The 23,038-nt window shown below is 50.0% G+C and overlaps 2 protein-coding genes across 3 annotated transcripts in view; one reads left to right on the top strand and one right to left on the bottom strand.

Moving 5' to 3' along the window:
• Window positions 1-500: 500 nt before the first annotated feature.
• Window positions 501-10,728, top strand: CYB5R2 (cytochrome b5 reductase 2). Its single transcript, XM_033861702.2, is given in 10 exon segments — window positions 501-515; window positions 2,349-2,429; window positions 2,680-2,752; window positions 5,490-5,596; window positions 5,871-6,003; window positions 6,622-6,705; window positions 7,422-7,507; window positions 8,628-8,727; window positions 9,610-9,618; window positions 9,621-10,728. Coding segments are annotated over 10 exon segments (849 nt in total). The 3' UTR covers window positions 9,782-10,728.
• A 6,233-nt stretch (window positions 10,729-16,961) lies between these two features.
• Window positions 16,962-23,038, bottom strand: part of LOC101334013 (olfactomedin-like protein 1) — a 386,099-nt gene continuing 380,022 nt past the window's right edge. Inside the window, exons 25-27 of one of the 2 annotated variants that reach the window (XR_012333203.1) lie at window positions 20,967-21,032; window positions 17,957-19,809; window positions 16,962-17,154 (exon numbers count right to left, since the gene is read on the bottom strand). Coding sequence is in view for 1 of the 2 variants with exons in the window: in XM_073807906.1 (XP_073664007.1) it covers window positions 19,741-19,809; window positions 20,967-21,032 (135 nt within the window). In the remaining variant the exon portion in view is untranslated. Of the gene's footprint in view, window positions 19,810-20,966; window positions 21,033-23,038 lie in introns of both variants that reach the window. The other variant, XM_073807906.1, reaches the window with a different exon arrangement.

Genomic DNA, 23,038 nt, shown 5'->3' with positions numbered 1-23,038 from the left:
TGGTTACAGGCAGGGAGGCCGAATGCCCGTTTGGAATGTGTGCAGTTCTCTATACTCTCAGCTGCAAGGACCCAAGGACTTTGGATGACTTGGGTGTCCTCTTCTTCCTTCTCTGGCTAGACGGCGATTTTCTGGAAATCTGGCAAAAATAAGATTTTTAAAGCGTTTTTATCTCAGAGGAAGGATCCCTAGGGATCTGTGATAGAGGGTAATGGGGAGAGACCTACCCAACCGAGCCATATACCCTGCCCCAGGATGGCAAGTTAGGGCAAGACGAACCAATACAGAAGATGTGCTTTTGGATTTTTGACCATATGCTAGAGTCGGGAGTGCTGCAGGGGTCAGGGCTGGGAGTGCTTTGCAGTGTGCCAACTTACACGGACATTTGCTTCCAGCCGGCAGGATACCTAGTGCTCATCTACCCTGGTCCGTCACAGACTTATCCTTTCACAGGAGTCTTCCAGTGGAGAGCGCCCTAGTGGCCTTTAAGTGCTCGACCCATGCCCACAGTTGTGGTAAGTATTTCCAAGAACATCGGGGCAAACAAGACCACACAGAACAGAGATTGAAGTTTCACCCTTATCAAGAACAGAGACTAGGGCTTACGTAGCACACACAAAACAAAGATGGTCTCACCATGTGGTGGCCTGGAGGGCTTCCCGTCCAGTCCATTCAGGCAAACAATTGTCCAGTCTCGCCTCCCCCGTTATCAGAGCATTGGCTCAATTTAGACAACCAACCGTCCAGTCCAGTCTTCTCGGCAGAGGTCTGGCTCCAACCAAGTGGGCAGGATCCTTTCCCTTAATTAGCCAACCCCTACAACCGCCATTGGCCTTATCGACCGAAGCGGGGTCAGCGCCTCCTGTGTTGGGCATCGCCTGGACACTACACCAATCTGTAGCAAGTGTCCTTGGAGATGTGCTGGGGTGGGGGTGGGGTCTTAACCTGGGGAGCGCCCCGCTTGATTCTTGGCTGCCTTTTGATCTCAGGCTTAATTTAGTAGCCTTCACTGGCTCAGGGATCCAGAATTGGAGCAAACTGGCCAGTTATTTAACTTGCCTTGTTGGCGAGTAAGCCCTGAGTTACCAGACGGAATGGGACCCCCATTGGACGCCAAAATTTGTTACCGAATTAAGTCGTATGGGCCCTGCTCCAGCCCTAGCCCAGTGGAGGCTCTCTGCCTTGGCGAGGGAGGGGTTTTTTTCTGTTTGGGTTCAAGTAGGCAAAAAACAAAACCCAAGCTGCGATTGACCCAGCACAATCTTCATTCAGTGGCCAAAGAATGGAGAGGTGGGAACTAAGTTCACAGATCAAATTCTCACACAGCTGGTGGGAGGGGTTTAAAGAGTAAAGACAACGGGAGGAGGAGTGAGGCGAGCTATGTGGAGGCATATGCAATAGTCTACAGGGGAAGGGGCGGGGCTTTTTCTGAGGGACTGGGGTGCCACCCCCTTTTTATCCTTTTTTGGTCCTCAATGTCAGGTCCTGGCCACCAATAGATGCGTCATTTAATATGCTAATGTAGTAAGATGAGACTCAGGGTGTGTTGGAGTCAGATTCATTGCCCTGTTGGTCCCAGCTGGTTCCATCTTGTGTGTGTGTGTGTGTGTGTGTGTGTGTGTGTGTGTGTGTGTGTGTGTGTGTGTGTGTGTGTGTGTGTGTGTAGCTTCCTTTTCTTTTCTCTGAACCCTTCAAGTTAAAAATTTATGTTCACTCCTGCTAACAGTGGGCGTTGGTGGGTTTTGAGCAAAGACCTGGAGCAGCTCTGGCAACAGAGGTACTCACCCCACCCCTACCCCTGCCCTAGCCAGACCTGGAAGAGGGGAGTGGAGGAAGCAAGCCCAATCCCTCTTAGCTCAGCAGCTAATCCCCCCTCCCTAGCTCTGTCCCTGGGGGTTGGGGCCCTCATTCCAAATTGTGTACTGGAAGCAGCATCCTCACCCCTTCCACCTCAAGGAGGGGACTGCCAGGGCTTGCACCCTTGGCTGTAGCCAGGATAGAGGCAGATGGGCAGGAAAGGCCTGGTGACATTAGCACTCCTGAGCCATCGGACTGGGAGTTTAAAGCATCCCTCCTGTCTAATCTGTGGCTGGCCCCTCCCAGCCTCCAGGTCCACCGTAGGCTGAGCCTGCCTTCTAGTTTAGTACCTTTACCTCTGCCTAGTTTCTTTTAGGCACAGTCCGGCTTCATACATGCCCCTGGTGTGGAGCGGGTGCCGCTGGGCCTGAGAGCTGCCCTGCCCGGGGCAGGCAGGACCTGAGGTGCCCTGCTCACATGTGTCTGGTACGACACGTCCCTGCTCCTCACCATCACTGTTATTGGGATCTGTGCTCCTGTTGGCCCTGAAGAACAAGAATGTAAAGAAGAGGCGTCCTATCACCTTACAGCACCCTGAAGCCAAGTTCCTGCTGCCCCTGACTGAGAAAGAGGTGATGGGTCAGCCCTCCCCCTCTGCTGTCAGGGGCAGGATGGGGGGGTGATGTGAGAGGACAAAGCGGTGGGGAATGTGTTGGCTGGGGAGGCCAGGGCAGTGGGATGGGCGTTCCATGGCTTCTAGTTTGCTCCCCACTGCCACTGTCTGTGTATTATGTGCTGGGAGCTCCTTTCCCAGGCATCTGAGCTGCCCAGCAAAGCTCCCAGAAAGCTGACAGAGCCTGCCTCTGTTTTCTGTTTTGTTAGCAAATCAGCTACAACACTCGGAGGTTCCGCTTTGGACTGCCCTCGCCGGACCATGCCTTAGGGCTTCCTGTAGGTGAGTGGAGTTTGGTGTCACCACCAGGACCTGGGCCTTGTGGGCACTCTGCTCCTATCAGAAACTCAGCTGAGGTGTAGAGGTTGCCCTGCTACCTTTCCTGAGCCACATAAACTCAAAAAGAGGTAGGGAGATAGGCTTAGGGACCGTCCATTCCCTTTCTCATTGTTCCGTTGGGGCTGACACAAAAGCGGTATCTTAATGAGCATTGAAAAGAACTGAGTCTAGAGTCAGAAGGTCTAAGATCCCATTGCCAGCTCCTTGCTGGGCAATCTTAAGCAAGTCCGTCAACCTCTCTGAAACTGTCTATGACATGGGGTTTCCCAGGCCTGTCTGCTACTTGCATTGTTGTGAGAATTAAGTGACTGATGGATGTGAAAATTCAGAAACTGTAAAGTGCTGTGCACTTAGGATGGACGGGAGGAATTGATGTGCCCCTACTGTCAGGAGAAAGGCCCAGAAGGTTTGGAGGGGCAGGAGGGGGTTGGTGCCCTTCCTCTCCAGTACGTGGGTTCTCAGCAGGGGCCTCAGACTCATGCACGAAAGGAGGGACCCGTTGTGGATATGAGCCCTAGGAGTCCTAGAGTTCCGAGGTACCCCGTTTCTAACCTGTACCACCACCAGGTGGCCGAGTCGGTCTTAGCGCTCTGCTAGGCCCTGAAACTTTGTGCTGCTGGCCTTCCTGGTGGAGTTCCTCATCCACAGCCTACTTGTCCTGGGTGCATGGGACAGAAGCTTGACGTCACCTCTTCAGGTGATGAAATTACCCACTAGGCAGCCAGCCTGGCCCCTGAGCCTCCTTGCTGCTTCCTCTGTCCCTCTTCATCTGTGGGAGCTGGGTGTCAGCCTGCCTTCCAGCCCTCTGCCTGGCTGGTGAGACCAGCCCTATTGGCAAGAAGGCTGAAGAATAAAACCTCTGAGAAACAAAATTTCTTAGAAACTGTCATGACCCACTCTCTCAGCCCTGGTGTGAGCAGTGCACAGTCAGCGCACAAGGTAATTTAGAGGCTTCTGGGAGAATCTGTGGAGGCTCGGAGATCGCTCATGCTTGCCAGCCCTGCTGAAATGAAGCTGGTTAGAGATGCGGTCTGCGGGACCAGCCGGGCAGCCCCGTTTCCTCTGAGGTTGCTGCCAGGCCAGGCCCAGGTTGGCTGCATCTGAAAGAGGCTTTCTAAGGTTTCCAGTATCAGATGAGTTCTCGGCAGGAAGCTGCCACAGGTGTTTATTCCTGGGGGTCCCTGGTTCCCAGCCAGGGCACAGCCAGAGTCATTGAGCCTGTCCTTTCTTTTTTTAAATTTTATGGAAGTACAGTTGATTTACAATGTTGTGTTAATTTATGCTGTACAGCAAAGTGACACAGTTATACATATATATATTCTTTTTCATATTCTTTCCCATTATGGTTTATCACAGGATATTCAATATAGTTCCCTGTGCTATACAGTAGGACCTTGTTTATCCATCCTAAGCCTGTCCTTTCTTAACCCAGAGCGTTTGCACCTCAGGCTTCGGGGCCCCTCAAAGACTGGGTTTTGCCCCTGCAGTGCCCCCTCCTCCTTTTCCTCCTTCCCTCCCTCCTGCCCTTCTCCTCCCCCTTCTCCCTGGGTCTCTGCTCTGTCTGCATATGCTCTCTCTCTGTCCTGTGCACACACAGCTTCTACCCCCTCAGATACTCTGGCTCAGAACTTCCTCTTGCCTTTGTCTCTTGGCATCCCTTTTATTTATTTATTTATTTATTTTGCATTACGCGGGCCTCTCACTGTTGTGGCCTCTCCTGTTGCGGAGCACAGGCTCCGGACACGCAGGCTCAGCGGCCATGGCTCACGGGCCCAGCCACTCCGCGGCATGTGGGATCCTCCCGGACCGGGGCACGAACCCGTGTCCCCTGCATCGGCAGGCGGACTCTCAACCACTGCGCCACCAGGGAAGCCCCTTGGCATCTCTTGATCGCAGCTTCTGCCCTCACCACTAATTGCCTTAGTCACTGACGTCTCCCATGTTGGATGCAGCAGAAATCTGAGTGGCCTAGCCCATCATGTGACACTGGATCATGGAGTCATGATCCACAGGTCTCTGGCCACCCTGGTCTGTTCATGTCTACCCTGGGGGACAGAATTACATGGTTCAAAGCTTCACTGCTGCCCTTCGGCAGAGCCATGGGCCAGGGAGACACAGTGCTGCTGCTGGAACTCATGGTCCGTGGATGCCTAAATCCTGGAGCCCTGCATACCTGTGCGGCCAGGCCTGCTCCAGGCCAGGGGACAGGATACAGATGAGGGAGCTGTGATTCATTCATAGACCCCAGTGATACATACAGTTTAGGAAGAAATGACTTTATGAAGGCAACATATTTTGCTTTAAAAAGGAAACACTTCTGCAATTTTTAATGCTCAGCCTCCAACCTTAATTAGCTCTTCCTGCCCCACAGAGCGCTTTGACACGGTAAGCCTGCACCGACAGTAGGCTTCCTGTGTGTGAAGCTCACAGCTACGCTGTGATGGAGTCAGGGCAGGTATATGGGGTGAAGTGACTTGTCCAGGCTTGCACATGGAGTGAGAAGGGCAGACCTAGGATCTAGGTATCCTGGACTTGGGCTCCTTCCCTGCTTGGCCCTCCTCCCATGCACCCTGTCGCGCTATGCACCCCCTCCGCCACCAAAGCTCAGTCCTTTAGAGAAATCCCTGGTCCTGTTTAGGCTGGCCCTGCTCAGGCTTAACATTTGGTGCCTTTTCTGTAGGTAACTATGTTAATCTCTTGGCCAAAATTGATGGTGTGTTGGTGGTCAGGGCTTACACGCCTGTGTCCAGTGATGAGGATCTAGGCTTTGTGGACTTGATTATCAAGGTAAATGATGCCCGCCATGTCCAGCTGCCTCACCGTCACAAGCTTGTTCAGGGTGGTGGGTGGAGAAGGGCACGTGCCCTGGACAGGGCTTCCCAGCGGTGTCATTTAACAGTGAAGCTGCTGACCTAGTGAAGTCTTCAGGTGTTGCTTTAGAGCAACCGTGCGTGCAGAGGATTTGCTCTTCCTGGTTTCTGGTAGCAAGTGTATTCTTGAGTTGTGTGTGGCTGTGGCCTCGGGGCTGAAGCTGTGAAAGCCATGCTGCCTTATTTTTCAGATCTACTTCAAAAATGTACACCCTAATCATCCAGAAGGGGGGAAGAGGACTCAGTACTTGGAGAACATGAAAACTGGGGACATCCCAGTTTTTTTTCAAGGGCCATCCGGGCGCCTGTTCTATCATGGGTCAGGTACTGGGGGGTTCACACTGGGCCTCCAGCTAGGAGGAAGAAGATGCCTATGGTTGTTCCATTGTTCTAGAAAGCTCCTCAGATTTGAGTCACGTGGACTTGTCCTTGAAGTCTTCATACATTCATTCACACACCCACTTTATGAGATTATAAGCTTCATGAAGGTAAGGGAGTGATTTGGTGTTTCCTCATCACTGTGTCTCCAGCACGATGCCTGACGCACGAAAGGCACTTGCCGTTGCTGAGAAGTGGAGGATGGATGGGTGGGTGGATGGAATGCACACTCATCCGTGTGCTCACACGCTCATCACTTACTCATTCGCTGCCGTGGGTGAGAGTGCTGTGTGACACTCCATGTTAACTTCAGCCTGCCTTCCTTCTTCCTTAGAAGAAAAGGTGCAGTTATTCCCCCAAGGATGCCCAGGCTCTACTCCCACTTTGGGCCCCGGTGGACCAGGGCTGGCTAAGGAGCCCACCCTGGCTTGCTCCTCTGGTTTAAAATGGCATAGCCACTCGCTTAGGTGGACTTGCTTCCTGGGAGGCCCAAGGAACTCAGTGATGTTTTGCGGGCTCTCAGTCAAGAGCCGTAGACATCAGAAGTATCCTCTGTGTTTTCAGGGAAGTTTGCGTTCAAACCATACAAAACGAGTGAGCTTGAAAATAAACTGGTCCATCACCTGGGAATGATTGCTGGGGCCACAGGTAAGAGGCTACTGGGGGCTTCATCCACAGGGTGAGCCCTGAGACCTTTCTGACTTGGGAGTCATTTGGTCCTAGAAGGGGTGATGTGAGAGATTCCTTCCCTGGCTCTTTGAGATGGGGATGCAGGGTCAGTGACAGGTCTTGACACAGACCCTGGACGCCCTGCTCCCCTTAACCAACATGGTGGCTGCCGCACGAGCCCCTGGAGCCTCTAAGGTGAGGCTGGGGGCCAGGCTGGGCAGGGCCACACAGGCCCCAAGGGCTCCTGGATCCTGTTCAAGCCTGATGCTCCCCATCCCTTGAAAATGAATGCCTGAAAGACAAGAACAAATGTGTAAGGAGAACTGCAACGTGCCAGGCACCGTAACGGGCATTTTAAAAAATATCACATTTACTTGTCATTATATCTGTTTTACAGATGACACTGAAGAGCTCAGACAGGTGCCTGACTCACCTTAGTCGGACAGTTAGGGAGCTAGACGTGAAATGCAGTCGTTTCAAAGCCAGTGCTGCCATGTGAAAATGAGAAGTGCTTTTGATGGACTGTTGCATTAGAAGGGAAAACCAAAATGAAGGGTGGTTCTGCTCTTTGAGTTCTGGGGACAGAAGTGAGAGAAGTAACCGGGGCCAAGGAAACTTGTGAAGCTGCTGCAGACCAGGGACAGTGAGCACCAGAGGGGGAGGGAAACCCGGCCTGCCTGCCAGCTGTGTTCCAGGGGTTACGCCCATGCTGCAGCTCATCCGCTGCATCACCAAGAAGCCCAGTGACAAGACCAGGATGTCCCTCGTCTGTGCCAGCCAGGTCAGTTCTGCTGAGTCAGCCTTGAGTGAGGAAGGAATTTTCCACTGTTTGCTGAGCTGGTCTCTGCATTCTTCTCCTCCCCACTCACCACAGTCATGCTGCTCCGGCGCCTGCAGCTATGGGAGGGCTCACTGGGCTCAAGTAGGGAGACTGGCAGCCATAGAAGCTGAGTCCAGGCCTGTTTTTCCGTTTGTTTTTGTTTTTCAACTCTGTCTCCCCAAACAACCATAAGCACTAAGCTTTCCTTCTTTCTTTAATATATAATTCTGTGCTTTTCCCAATGTAAAATCATAGCTGCCTTGCCCTTAGTGGAAATTTCAGAAAATACGGAAGCATATAAATAATTTACTTCTTTTTATGTTTGCTCTATACATGCTATATATTCACAATTATATGTATATTGTTTTTCATTTTTAGTTTTTTTTACTCAACATTACCACACAGGCATTTTCTTCTCATTAAAACTCTTTATAAATATTTTCATCAGTCTATATCAAGTCTCACCATCATTACTAAATCTTCTCCTCCATTCAGGTTGTTTTCAGTTTTCACAGTTATAAATGATACAGTGATGAATAATTGTGCCTAGGCTTGGATTATTTTGTTAAACAGAATCGCAGAAGTGGAATTGTTGGGACAAGGATCATGACGAGTTTTACGGTCCAGGTCTTGTGTGCAGCATCTCTGAGCCTGCAACAGATCTTTTGGCTTTGTGCACTTTCCCCAGCGGAGGCTACAGCCTGTCTTCCTCTGCTGTAGCTCTCCAGTGCCGTAGATTATATATATCGTGTCATATATCACTGCCTTAGCTGCTCGCATTCCCTGCAGGAGATCCTGGGCCAGTCCGGTTTGCCTTGCCTGGCGCTCAGAGTGGATGCAGGAGCTGGGCTGGGGTGATCAGACACAGCCTTCCAGCTGGAGGGCAGTCACCCAGCGCCTCCCTCCACAAGAGGGCGTTTGTTGTGTCGGAGCCTCAGCAGAACTCTTTGGCCCAGAGTCTGCAGGGAGCACTCCAGCTAGAGTCGGGTGGCCGGGGCGGGAATGTGCTGACCTGTGTGCTGAGTCTGGGGAGCAAGCAGGATGCCCTGGAGGGGTGAGGCTCGTGTTGCTTCTTTTCTAGACACAGGAGGAGATCTTGGTGAGAAAGGAGCTTGAAGAAGTTGATAGACCTCACCCAAAGCAGTTCAACCTGTGGTACACCCTGGACAGGCCTCCTGTTGGTAAGGTCCCCGTTGTCCCCACCGTGGGTCAGCTCCAACCCTTGACCCAGTCAGGGGCCAGTCCCTGGGTTGGTTGGTTCTGGGCTGGGTGGCTGAGGCCTTGGACTATGTCTCTACTTGGGAAATGCAGGAATTTGAGGGAGAGAGGATTTGGGATGACCTGCTTGTAAGGGCGGTAGAGGGTAGGTGTCCGATATCTCAGCGGCACTCCACGCACTGCTCTGAACGTCAGGGGGGACTCTGAGGCCCCGGGCCACCCTGAACACACACTCCACACGGCATCCCACAGAGCCATCACTCACACTGCCTCCTGTACGGCCACTGACCCTTTCACCCTGCACCCCGCACCTCACCTAGGGCAGCAGTCCTCATAAGCTGAGCCCCGGCCGCCACCGCACACGCTGCACCCCGCAGAGCCCTCACGCTGACAGGCTGCCTCTCCCACCTAGCGCTGAGCTGTGCCTGCCTCGTCATACAGCTCACTGCCCAGCAGAGGGCGCCACCCAAACGAGCCAGTCCCCAAACAACCACAGCACCCTCTGCCCGGCACAGCTCCTGCTCACGGCCTCGATTCACGCCGCACCCCGGTGCATCTGTCTCACGGTGGCGTTCACCCGCGCCGGTGCTTACAGCAGGCAGACACCAGCCAGGGACTCAGAGCCCCAGCAGTGAGCCTGGGGTCTGGGGTAAATACTGAAAAGGGCTCTCTGGGCCCCCCACGTGCTCTACTCCCAGCTTTCTGCGGAGAGCAGTAGTGCAGATGTCTAAGCCTTGGCGAATAGCCTTGTGTTCCTCTTCCCGGCTTGAGGGAGGGCGGGCAGGGGGCCTGGGGTCAGGGACGCAACCTGGCCCCCGCGACAGCTTTTTTCTGCTTAATCTCAGGCTGGAAGTACAGACAGGCTTCATTACTGAGGACACGATCAAGGAGCGTCTCCCTCCTCCTGGGAGGTTCTCGTTCATCCTGGTGTGTGGCCCACCACCCCTGATCCAGAGAGCCGTGCACCCTAACTTGGAGAAACTGGGTTACACCAAGGACATGATTTTCACCTACTAATGCCTCCCTTGCTCTTAGCAAATTTGCCTGGTCCCGTTCATGTTTCACAGTGAGCTCAGCTTCACCATGTTATACTGGGAAGTGTTCAAAAGTCCCTCGTAATGCGTCTTTGTGTACACTGGCACTCCCTCCTCTCTAAAGTAGCTTCTGAGGCCTCCTTGCTTGAAGAGGCTTGAAGGAATTCCATTTCAGTATCTTTTTCCATAGTTTGGTGAAATAAAATTCAGTGCAAAGCAGATAGCCATTGAGTGTGGCTCTGTGGGGGACCTGCTAGACAGGTAGAAGGCCTTGACCTGCCCCACATGTAAATTGGCATCTTGTGTCCTTGGGGGGGTCACAATGGTCAAAAATACTGGGGCAGAACTCCAGGAGAATCCAAGGGGGGGTCGTGTCAACTCCCAATTTCTCTTTAACCCCTCTTTCTAGAGTGTTGTTTTTAAGGTCACACCTATCAGAGGGCTCAGGCACCCTCCACGTGCACTCTTTCTTCTCTTGTAGGAGACCCTTGAAATGGAAATGGTGTTAAAAATACACATCAGGGCAATAGTCAACGTGGGCTCCAAGAATCCTGGACTCCCTGCACTGTACACCACAAATGGAGGTAAGGGGTGCTTCTTTGTTAAGGATCCTCTAAATGCCAGGCCCAATTCTGGTGTGGTCAGGTAGGGGTGGTTAGTACAGAAGCTTCTGAACTTGCAAACACAATTAGGTTCCTGAGGCTATTCCTTAAATCGTTCATATTTATTGCAAAGGGTATAAGTGCTCACTATCACCATCTGTTTGTGGTCAGGACATGCTGTTGCTTTGTTATCTGTGCCTGGATAAAACCATTTATGCTCTTGATTTTTTTTTATTACTTCTGCTCTTGAAGTATAGTTGATTTATAATGTTTCAGGTGTACAGCAAAGTGATTCAGTTGTGTGTGTGTGTGTGTATATATATATTCTTTGTCAGATTCTTTTCCATTATAGGTTTTTACAGGGTATTGCATATAGCTCCCTATGCTATACAGTAGATCTTTGCTATTTTATATATAGTGGTGTGTATCTGTTAATCCCAAATTCCACATTTATCCCTTCCCTCCCTTTCCCCTTTGGTAACCATAAGTTTGCTTTCTATGTCTGTGAGTCTATTTCTGTTTTGTGAATAAGTTCATTTATATCATTTTTCTAGAATGCACATATAAGTGAGGTCATATGATATTTCTCTTTCTCTTACTTCATTTAGTATGTTGCTGCAAATGGCATTATTTCATCATTTTTTATGGCTGCATAATATTCCATTCATCTGTTGATGGACATTTAGGTTGCTTCCATGTTTGCCTTGTGTAAATAGTGCTATGAACACTGGGGTGCATGTATCCTTTTGAATTAGAGTCTTCTCCAATATATGACCAGGAGTGGGATTGCGGGAACATATGGCAACCCTATTTTTAGTTTTTTGAGGAACCTCCATACACTTCTCCATAGTGGCTGCAGCAATTTACATTCCGAGCAACAGTGTAGGAGGGTTCCCTTTTCTCTACACCCTCTTCAGCATTTGTTATTTGTAGATTTTTTGATGATGGCCATTCTGACCAGTGTGGGGTGGTACCTCATTGTAGTTTTGATTTGCATTTCTCTAATAATTAGTGATGTCGAGCATCTTTTCATGGGCCTGTTGGCCTTTTATATGTCTTCTTTGGAGAAATGTCTATTTAGGTCTTCTGCCCATTTTTCTGATTTTTTTTTTTTTTGATATTGAGCTGTATGAGCTGCTTGTATATTTTGGAAATTAAGTCTTGTCAGTTGCACCATTTGCAAATATTTTCTCCCATTCTGTAGGTTGTCTTTTTATTTTGTTTATGGTTTCCTTTGCTGTGCAAAAGCTTTCAGGTTTAATTAGATCCCATTTGTTTATTTTTGCTTTTGTTTCCATTACTCTAGGAGATGGATCCAAAAAAATACTGTTGCGATCTATGTCAAAGACTGTCCTGCCTATGTTTTCCTCTAGGAGTTTTATAGTATCTGGTCTTACATTTAGGTCTTTAATCCGTTTTGAGTTTATTTTTGTATATAGTGTTAGAGAATATTCTAATTTCATTCTTTTACATGTCAGTGTCCAGTTTTCCCAGCACCATTTATTGAAGAGACTGTCTTTTCTTCATTGTCTATTCTTGCCTCCTTTGTCGTAGATTAATTGACCATAAGCATGTTGGTTTATTTATGGGCTTTCTATCCTGATCTATGTATCATTTTTTTTGCCAGTATCAAACTGTTTTGATTACTGTAGCTTTGTAGTATGGTCTGAAGTCAAGGAGCGTGATTCCTCCAGCTGCATTCTTCTTTTTCAAGATTGTTTTGGCTATTCAGGTTCTATTGTGTTTCTGGATGAATTTAAAATTTTTTGTTCCAGTTCTGTGAAAAAATGCCATCAGTAATCTGATAGGGATTGCACTGAATCTGTAGATTGCCTTAGGTAGTATGGTCATTTAAACAATACTGATTCTTCCAATCCAAAAACATGGTATGTCTTTCCATTTATGTCATCCTCAATTTCTCTCATCAGCCTCCTATCAGTTTTCACAGTACAGGTCTTTTGCTTCCTTAGCTGGGCTTACTCCTGGTTATTTTATTCATTTTGTTGCAATGGTGAATGGGATTATTTCCTTAATTTCTCTTTCTGATATTTCATTGTTAATGTATAGAAATGCAACAGATTTCTGTGTATTAATTTCGTATCCTACAACTTTACTGAATTCATTGATGACTTTTAGTAGTTTTCTGGTGACACCTTTAGTATTTTCTATGTATAGTATCATGTCATCTGCAAACAGTGACGGTTTTACTTCTTCCTTTCCAATTTGGATTCCTTTTATTTCCTTTTCTTCTCTGATTGCTGTGGCCGGGACTTCCAAAACTATGTTGAGTAAAAGAGGGGAGAGTGGACATCCTGGTCTTGTTCCTGATCTTAGAGGGAATGCTTTTAGCTTTTCACTGTTGAGTATGATGTTAGCTGTGAGTTTGTCATATATGGCCTTTATTATGTTGAGGCATGTACCTTCTATGCCCACTTTCTGGAGAATTTTTTATCATAAATGGATGTTGAATTTTATCAAAAGCTTTTTCTACATCTGTTGAGATGATTGTATGGTTTTTATTCAATCTGTGAATGTGGTGTATCACAATGATTTGTGGATATTGAAAAATCCTTGCAGCCCTCAGATAAATCCCCTTGATTATGGTATACAATCCTTTTAATGTATTGTTGGAGTAGGTTTGCTAGTATTTTGTTGAGGATTTTTGCATCTATGTTCATCAGTAATATTGGTTTATAATTTTTTTTGTGATCTTTTTGTCTGGTTTTTGTATCAGGGTGATGGTGGTCTCATAGAATGAGTTCAGAAGTGTTCCTTTTTCTCCAGTTTCTTGGAGAATAGTTTCAGAAGGATAGGTGTTATCTCTTCTCTAAATGTTTGATAGAATTCACCTGTGAAGCCATCTGGTCCTGGACTTTTGTTTCTTGGGAGTTTTAAAATTACTGATTCTATTTCAGTACTGGTAATTGGCCTGTTCATATTTTCTATTTCTTCCTGGTTCAGTCTTGGGAGTTGTACCTTTCTAAGACTTTGTCCATTTATTCTAGCTTGTCCATTTTATTGGCACATAATTGCTCAGAGTAATCTCTTATGATCCTTTGTATTTCTGTGATGTCAGTTGTAACTTCTCCTTTTTAGCATATCTAATTTTATGGATTTGAGTCCTCTCCCTTTTTTTCTTCATGAGTCTGGCTAAAGGTTTATCAATTTTGTTTATCTTCTCAAAGAACAAGCTTTTAACTTCATTGATCTTTGCTGTTTTGTCTCTATTTCATTTACTTCTGCTCTGATCTTTATGATTTCTTTCCTTCTACTAACTTTGGATTTTGTTTCTTCTTCTCTGATTGCTTTAGGTGTAATGTTAGGTTGTTTATCTGAGATTTTTCTTGTTTCCTGAGGTAAGCTTGTATCACTATAAACTTCCCTCTTAGCACTGCTTTTGCTGCATCTCACAGGTTTTGGAATGTTGTGTTTTCATCTTCATTTGTCTCCAGGTATTCTGTGATTTCTTCATTGATCCATTGGTTGTTTAGTAACAACCTCCACATGTTTGATTTTTACAGTTTTTTTTTCTTGTAGTTGTTTCTAGTCTCATAGCCTTGTGGTTGGAAAAGATGCTTGATATGATTTTAATTTTCTTAGATTTACTGAGACTTGTTTTGTGGCCCAGCAAGTGATCTATTCTGGAGAATGTTCCATGTGCATTTGAAAAGAATGTGTATTCTGCTGCTTTCGGGTGGAATGCTCTATAAATATAAATTAAGTCCATTTGGTCTAATGTGTTATTTAAGGCCTGTGTTTCCTTATTTTCTGTCTGGATGATCTGTCCATTGATGTAAGTGGGGTGTTGAGGTCCACTATTATTATTGTTACTATCAATTTCTCCTTTTATGTTTGTTAGCATTTGCTTTATATATCGAGGTGCTCTTATGTTGGGTGCATATATACTTACAATTGTTATATCTGCTTCTTGGATTGATCTCTTGATCATTATGTGGTGTCCTTGTCTCTTTTAACAGTCTTTAAAGTCTATTTTGGCTGATCTAAATACTGCTACTCCAGCCTTATTTTGATTTCCATTTGCATGGAATACCTTTTTCCCTCTACTCCCTTTCAGCCTGTATGTGTCTCTAGATCTGAAATGAGCCTCTTGTAGGCAGCAAATGTGTGGATCTTGTTTCTGTGTCCATTCAGTCACTCTGTGTCTTTTGGCTGGAGCATTTAATCTATTTATATTTAAGGTAATTATCGATATGAATGTTCTCATTGTCATTTTGTTAATTGTTTTGGACTTATTTTTGTAGGTCTTTTTTTGCCTTCTTCTTTTGCTCTCTTGTGACTTGATGACTAGTGTTATGTTTGGATTCCTTTTTCTATTTTGTGTGTATTTCTATTATAGATTTTTGGTTTGCAGTTACCTTGAGGTTTTTGTATAGCAGTCTATATGTATACGTAATTGTTTTAAGTTGCTGATCTTACTTTCAAATGCATTTTAAATACGCTGCAGTTGTACTCTCCCCACCCTCACAATTACTCTGAGATCGTATTTTACATCTAATTGTTTTGTTTATCCCTTGTGTATTGTGGATACAGATGGTTTTACCACTTTTGTTTCTTAACCTCCCTGCTAGCTGTGTGTGTGACTGATTTCCTACCTTTACTGTATGTTTGCCTTTACCGGTGAGCTGTTTCATTACATAATTTTCATGTTTCCTGTAGTGGCCTTTTCTTTTTTCCCTGGAGAAGTCCCTTTAACACTTGTTGTAAAGCTAGTTTGGTGGTGCTGAATTCTTTTAGCTTTTGCTTGTCTATAAAGTTTTCGATTTCTCCTTCAAATCTGAATGAGAGCCTTGGTGGGTAGAGTATTCTTGGTTGTGTTTTTCCCTTTCAACACTTTATATCTTGCTACTCCCTTCTGACCTGCAGAGTTTCTGCTGAAAATTAGCTGATAGTTTTACAGTCATTCCTTCATATGTTATTTGTTGCTTTTCCCTTGGTGCTTTTAGTTAGCTTTCATTTTTGTCATTTTGCTTCGTGTCTTGGTGTGTTTCTCTGTGGGTTAATCCTGTATGGGACTCTGCACTTCCTGGACTTGGGTGACTGTTTCCTTTCCCAGGTTAGGGAGGTTTTCAGCTATTATCTCTTCAAATGTTTTCTCAAACTCTTTCTCTCTTCTCCTTTTGGAACCCCTATAATGCAAATATTAGTGCACTTGATGTTGTCCCAGCAGTGCACATCCTATCCTCTTTTCATTCTTTTCTCTTTTTTCTGTTCAGCAGTGGTGACTTCCTCTACTGCCTCATTTTGTCTATGTTGCTGTTTGTATTTTTATGTATGTGGTAAGTTATGTTTCTCAACCTTGGAGAAGTGGCCCTCTGCAGGAGGCATCCTATGCGTCCCAGCAGTGCACATCCCTCTTGTCACCCAAGCCATATGCTCTAGGGTTCCCCCCTAAGAGGGCTGTGTGGGTCCTTCTGTTGTGGTAGACTGACCATGTAGGCAGTCTGGGAGGCTTGGTTGAGCCCTAGTCTGGTTGGTTGTGAAACCCTAGGGGCCTCTGGGGCTAGCGGTGGCTCACTGGTGGGTGAGTCAGAGTCCCAAAGACTCTGGGGCTGCTGCCCACCCACTGGCAGGTGAAGCCAGATGCTGGGGTTAGTGCCAGATACTGGCAGGCAGAGCTGTTTCCTGGGGTCTAGCTGCAGTGCCCAGGGACCCCAGAGCTTATGTGTGGAAGGGGCACCAGTTCCTGACACAGTTGGATATGGGGTCTTGTGTGTCCTGAAGGTTGCATGGGTCTGCTAGTGGGCAGGGCCCAGCTGGTCCCAGGGTAGGGTCTGGCCTGTGTTGGGGAACCAGTTTTCCTGCTTCAGGTGTCTGCTGCCTGGTGGTTGAGGCTGATCTAGAGGTTTGTGCAGGCTTCCTCGTAGGAGGGGCCCGTGCCTGTCCAGTGGTGAGTGGAGCTGGGTCTTGGCCCTCTGGTGGGCAGCACTGTGTCTAGCAGTAGTGAGCCCAGAGGCAGCTGTGGGCTCTTTAGTCTGTAGGCAGCCTGTCTGCTGCTGGGTGAGGCTGTGTCCTAGTTAGTTTGGCCTGAGGTATCCCAGGCGTTGTCACCAGTAGGCTGTTGGGTGGGGCCTGGCTTGGAGCTAATGAGCCAGGATGTCAGCTGCCAACATCAGCCATGTTCACCCTCCTGAATGCTCCCCAGTATGGCTGCCACCAGTGTCTGTCCCCCAGGTGGACCGCCCCCACCCCCTAGGAGCCCCTTCTAGACCAGCAGGTAGGTCTGGCCCAAGCTCTTACCAAATTACTGTTGCTGTGTGCCCTTTGAGTGGAGTCTCTGTTTCCCCTGGTCCTAGGGGGCTCCTGCAATTAAGCCCCACTGGCCTTCAAAAACAATTGCCCTGGTGGGGCTCATCTTCCCAGTGCTAGACCCCCGGGCTTGGTAGCCTGATGGGCTCAGAGCTCTTGCTCCTGTGGGAGAATCTCTGTAATATAATTATTCTCCAGTTTGCGGGTTGCCCACCTCAGTTGCCCACCTCAGCGGGGGGGGGGGGGGGGGGGTGTAAATGGGAGTTGATTATGTTGCAAGCCCACCCTTCCTACCTGTTTTGTTGTGGTTCCTTCTTTCTGTCTTTAGCTGTAGAAGATCCTTTCTGGTAGGTTCCAGTCTTTTTCATTGATGGTTGTTCTGCAGATAGTTGTGATTTTGGGGTGCTCCTGAGAGGAGGTGAGCTCTGGGTCTTTTTACTCTGCCATCTTGGCTGCTCTCCCCACCCGCTCTTCATTTTATATAATTCTGATAATGAACCAGAAATTCTGTGGGGATTTTGTTCTCCAAGTTACAGATGTGGAAACTGAGGCTTAGAGATGAAATTACTATCCCCAGGTCATTCAGCCATTAGGCGGCAGGGCTGGGCTTCAAACCTGAGTTTAACTCCAAGGTGTTCCCTTTTTGCAAAAACTGGTGTCACAGGATTTCTTACACACGTGTATGTGCGTCGGAGGGTGGGGCAAAGGGATACAGGAGAGAGAAAGGAACATGGCTTGAGAGAATTCTGTGAAGTACAGCTGTGTAGTGCCCATGGGGTGGCCTAACACAGGACGTCTCTCAGGTGGACGGGGGGAGGCAGCAGCTTAGCCTTCGTCTGTCCACCTGTTGAGCTCATCCTAATGAGTTTCCTACTCAGAGAAAGGCTGGGCACTGCAATCAATGCTGGGCACTGCACATCGAAGGTCCTACCCTCAGATGTGTTTCTTAAACACCAATCACAACCATGCCTGTCCCCTGCTTTAAACCTCTCACTGCTTTCACTAGTCCGTATCCGGACACCCTGGGTCCCCAAGATAAATTTCAGGAGCCTGGCTTACAAAGCCTTTTTCTCGATCTGGCTCCAGCTGACCTCACCCGATTCTTCCTTCCTTGGGCCTCCCACTCTGACCCCATTCTCTGGCCCACTGGTTCTCAGCTAGAGGTGATTTTGTGGGGAGACATTTTTGGTTGTCCCAACTAGAGGGGTGCTATTGGCACCTAGAGGGTAGAGGGAGAGGCCAAGGATGCTGCTAAGAGGCCAAGGACAGCCCCGAGCACAATGACTTACCCAACCCCAAATGACAGCAGTGCAGAGGTCAGGAAATTCTGCTCTCATCATATTGACCTCGGGTACTTCCTTGGATGTGCTGGGTTGTTTCAGGTCCCTCTGCCTGGAGTGCCTTTCCCCTCTGGCATACTTGAGGAAGCGGATTCATCTTTCAAAATTCAAGTAGCACCTCTCCTTGGAGGCTTTTCAGTCCTTGTCCCCAGCCCTCCATTAAAAATGACAGTTTGCTCTTTGGGGCTGTAGGCGCTCCTATTGGAGCATCTGTATCGTTCAGCACACTCTTGTCTGAAACAGATCTGTACTCCCACAGTGCACCATCCCCACCCTCAGGCAAGGACCTTGACATTCATGCCTGTAGCCCCAGTGCTCCTTAGCCCAGAATGGGAGGTACTCAACCTGCACATGTGAGGGAATGAGCGGATGAACTTAGCATCATGGATCTCCTGGGCCATCAGAGGGCTAGGACTGGGTCTTACTCCTGTCTGTACGGGAACCCATCCATAGCGGTGCTCGGTGAGGTTGTGTTGAGGATAGGTGTGGAAGGGGAGAAAGGTGACACGTTACTTCAAGGTGAGCCAGGAAGTGCTCGGGCCCAAGGTCAGCACCGTGGGACAGAGAGACACCTCCAACCCTAACAAACACCAGCGAAGGCTTCCTGAAAGAGGCTGGGGCTGTTCTGGACCTCAGCAGGCAGGATTCAGCTTCGTGACAGAGACTAGGAGAAAAGCACATTCCACGGGGAGGGAAAGGCAGGAGCACAGGCTAGAGCGTGGAAGGTCGAAGATTCAGCTCAGGCTTTTGAACGCTAATCTGTGGTAGTTGTGGAACTGACTTCTTAGCAGGGAACAGGATGAAACAGTGCTTTGGGAAGGTCCCTCTGGGGATGGGGTGGAGAACACCTGGAGGGGACTAACTGGAAAGGAAGGGTGAGGGACCAAGTAGGAGACCCACCATGGAAATTAGAGATGAGGCCAGAGGGAGGAAGAAGGACCATCGCTAAGGGGGAAGGCTGGTTGGGAGGGGACTGTGTGGGGTCCGTGTGCAGGTCCCTCTCCCTGAGGTGGGGCATACCTGAGATGTGTTGCGGTGGAAACGCTGATGTGGGTGCCTGAGGGCCTTCCTCGGGGTGGCTGGGAGAGGGGGTTGCCGTTTGATCAGACAGTTGCCTCTGAGGCTGAGAAGGGAAAGGCTTCGAAGACGCCTGTGCTCAGGTGCTGGGAGGCCCCACAGCCCTGAGACACCATTGCAGACAAGGGTGGCTTGAGGACAGCGGGAAGGGAGTCCGTTACTCCTTCCCTGCTGTCACTCCAGCCAGATTCCTGGGAAAGGAAATACAATACGCGTTTCTGTATGGAAGCAGCCCAGGAGGGGGCTTCCTACCATTTCGCCCTGCTCAGAACATTCAGAATTATTTTTCCAGCAAAGCTTTTATGACTCACAGCCCTTCCCCTTGGGTGTAAGAACCCCCAGCTGTCACCAGGGATGGCGTGCGTCATTGGGTCTGTGCTGGCATCGCATCGCCCTCCCCACAAAAGTGGTCTGCAGTCCACGTATAAAAGTACAAAAGGTATAAAAGCTGTAACGAAGAGCACAGCACAGTTGAAGACATGTGGGCCACCTCCTGGACATCTGTTCCACAGCCCCGCTTTGTCCCATCAGCACCCATGTTGGAGATGCCCTGCAGCCCAGCCTGGGCTCCACGGGTGGCCATGGGCCAGCTCCCCATCAAAGCAGACTCAGGCCGTCACACGTGCCTCTCTGGGCTGCCAGCGATAAGACAGTCATCACCAGTCCTCAGAGCTGGGAGCGGCCAGGCGGGAGTCGGTCAGCAGCTGGTCCTGGCTGAGCATGGTCTGAAAGGACACGGCCGAAGGCACTGTTCAACAGCGTTTTGGTCAAGGCTGCCCTGCGGCCACGATGTGGGAAGCAGCGGGGCACTGGGTGTGGCCCTGACTCCAGTGCCCTGTACGTTCATGGGGTCCCAGGCACCCCACGTGTTGGCTCAGAATAGACAACACTGTCAACAATAAAGTGCTCCTACCTTTGGAAGTAAAGTTGCTATTTGAAGGCCACCAAAGGCCTATAGAGGTGATAAGCGCAAGGCTGGGTGAATTCATTTCAGTGTGTGAGCCGAGAAAAAAACAAATTGAAAACAGTGATCTTGTTTGGATTTGGGGAGACCCGCCCCCTCCTTGACCATCTTGCCCTGGGATACAGCCTTCATAACCTGCCTCAGTACATCAGCAAAGGCCTCAACGGGCTGGACGCTGCGGCCGGTGGGCTCAGTGCTGGGGCTGTCTAGGAACTGTGAGGCCCTGGAAGGCACAGGGCCTCAACAATGTCAATCTTTTTTGTGACTGGCCTTTTACCACCAGCTCCGGGCTGCCTAGCAGCCTTGCAAGGAGGATATTAGCCCTGCTTGACAGATAGGGAAGCCAGGGCTCGGAGAGAGAGTGACTTGCCCGAGGTCCCAGACAGGGACCAGGTCAGCCTCCCTCCAGAGTGCCTCCTCTCCCCTGGTCCAAGCTGCTTCATATGGTATGGCTTGTCCCCCCTGGACATGCCAGGATGTGCTCACGTGCCTGTGGTGTCCATGAAGCCAGAGGCATGATAGGAAATATATGTCTCATGGATGGAGAGAGCAGAGCAGTGGCCACCAAGCCAGGGGCGAGGCCTGGGCTTTGGGCTGACGAGGCAGGTGACCCAGAGCTGCTGAGCATCTTGGTTTCCTCACCAGCCTTGGGCCTGGGAAGAGGGCCTGAGACCTAGCACACCTTAGCTGGTTTCAGCTCAAGGCTGGCAGCAGGCCAACAGAGAAGGCCTCTGGGCTGCTTTCCGTCTCGCCTGGTTCAGGCTCCAGCCCCAGCCCCCGGCCCCATCTGCTCTCCGCCAGCAGAGGCCCTGACGCCACAGGCTCTGGAGTAGGCCCGGGGGCTGACCAGCACCACCCCCAAACTCCCGGGGCATCCCCAGCACCTGTCCGACTGTGGAGAGAGGGTCAGAGTCCTACCGTGAGGCGGTGAATGTCTTGGGAGAGGAGCCCTATCTGCATCAGGGTGCCTTCCGAAGGGGCCACCTGTAAAGTGGGCAGCAGCCTGGTCAGCACGTGTGGACTGAGCTCGTGATTCGCAGAGGTGGCATGCAAGTCCTATCCTGCTCAGGCGTGCTCCGCAGGCGAGCGGGCAAGGAGTGGGCCAGGCCCTGAGGAGTGACGGGTGGAGCACATGCTGCTTCTGTCCCTGGGGAAAGGCAGAGCCTCCAGTGTCCCACACCATCACACACACACTCTCCTCTGTCCCCACCCCGGCGCCAGCACTAAGGGGACACAGGAGCAGGGCACAGACGGGCCCTGTCAGAGCGGCCCTTTAGCACAGGTTCAGTGCTCCAGCTCCTTCCAGGAGCAGAGAGTGGCAGGGATGAAGGCTGTCAGGGTGCTGAACACACTGCAGATTTCTGGTACCAGCAGGACCCCAGACACTGATGCCCCAGTACAGGCATAGCTAGGCATCCTCAGGGAGCTGCCAGGGCGTCCTCACTCCTAGCAGCCTGCCTCCTCTCCTTCTCAGGTAAATGCTGGCCTGTTCCTTCTTCCCCAAACCTATTTGGACATTGTAGATTTGCCCTTTGAGGGCATCGCGTATAATCCATCATTTTATAGGTGGGAAAACTGGGGCCCACAAAGTGGTACAGGCCTTGCTCGAGGCTGCACAGAGAACTAGTGACATAACAGTTCCATGCGGGGTTGCAAGCAGGCACGTGCGGAGATTCTCCCACCAGGACACGATAAGAAACAAGGGACAAAGCCCGCCCTGACTGTGGCTCTAAACTGCAGTGCCCAGGTATCAGCCCCGGGGAGCACCTGTCATTCAGTGGTTCCGGCCATGCCAGCTGGCAAGCCTGTGCCCTTATCTCTTGCTGGCTGGACTTCAGGGGAGGCCGGGAGGCCATGGCCTGAGACTCATGGTAGTTTAAGAAGCAAATCTTCACATCGCCTCCATCTGGGACAGAATCAGAGCGTTCAGATTGGGGTCATGAGGCCCTGCCCCATCCGCCAGACCGTTATGGTGCTGCCGTCGCGCTTCTGCAGACGAGGCCCGGGGACCCAGTAGAGCCAAAAGCTGCACTGGGACTAACTGGGATCTCATGAGCAGGAGCCCAGACTGGCAGGTGTGTCCCTCCCCCTGTCCTTGGCCAGGCCAGGCCCGTCTGGAAGACCCATTATCAGTTAGGCAGCCTCTAAATCAGGAGGACAGGTCTGTTGCAGCTCTGCCAACACAGACCGGCCCCCACGGGGTTACGGGCCCAGCACAGTCAGTCACAGCGGAGCGGCACAACACGTGAAAGAACAGAGGGCCCTTCCAGCAATGCCACCTGGTCTCCCCACGCCCCCTTCACTAGGTGGCCCATCCCGCTGGAATGGAAACCGACTTCGGGGTCTGCACGACAGATGTGACCTCCAGTCAGGACGTGAGACACCAAGTGCCTCCCGGCTTCACACCGGGCAGTGGAGCCCAAAGCGACACCACAGACCTCCAAAGGATGGGGGTCCCTCCTTGCTCCCGCCCCCTCACCCAGGACACCCACAAATCCTGACGCAGCTCAGCAGCGCTGGCTCTCGAACTGCGCGATGAGCAGCATTCCATCTCTAGCTGCGCCCAACTCACTTCCCTTGACAAGATCAAAGATGCCGTGCAGTTTGTTTTCTACATAAATATAGGTTTTATTACCAGGAAGAAGCGACCGCCTCCGAAGGAAGGCGCAACAGTTCCACTGTCACTGGGGCAGAAGTCCCTGCTGCTGTCCCTTCAGCCCCAGCCCAAACTGTGGTCACAGGCCTAAGGCACTTGGGATTGCCCTCAACAGGGGCACAGCCGAGGGGCCCGAGAGCTCAGCCTCGGGACTGTCCGTGGTCTCCGGACCTGTGTCCAAGCTCAGGTATTGCCACTGGTGCTGAAGGTAGACATTCAGACTTACTGAAAACCTACAAGCATCTTTATGTCTTTCCTCCCGAGTCCCCAAGGCTGGCCCCTTAGCAAAGATGCAGCGCCATACCTGGCCACCCTCAGGATTTGGAGAAAGACT

Source organism: Tursiops truncatus, chromosome 8 (genome assembly GCF_011762595.2).
Source record: "Tursiops truncatus isolate mTurTru1 chromosome 8, mTurTru1.mat.Y, whole genome shotgun sequence".
Lineage (NCBI taxonomy): Eukaryota > Metazoa > Chordata > Mammalia > Artiodactyla > Delphinidae > Tursiops > Tursiops truncatus.
Note: the sequence above shows the minus strand (reverse complement) of the source record. Positions and strands in the feature narration are given on the sequence as shown.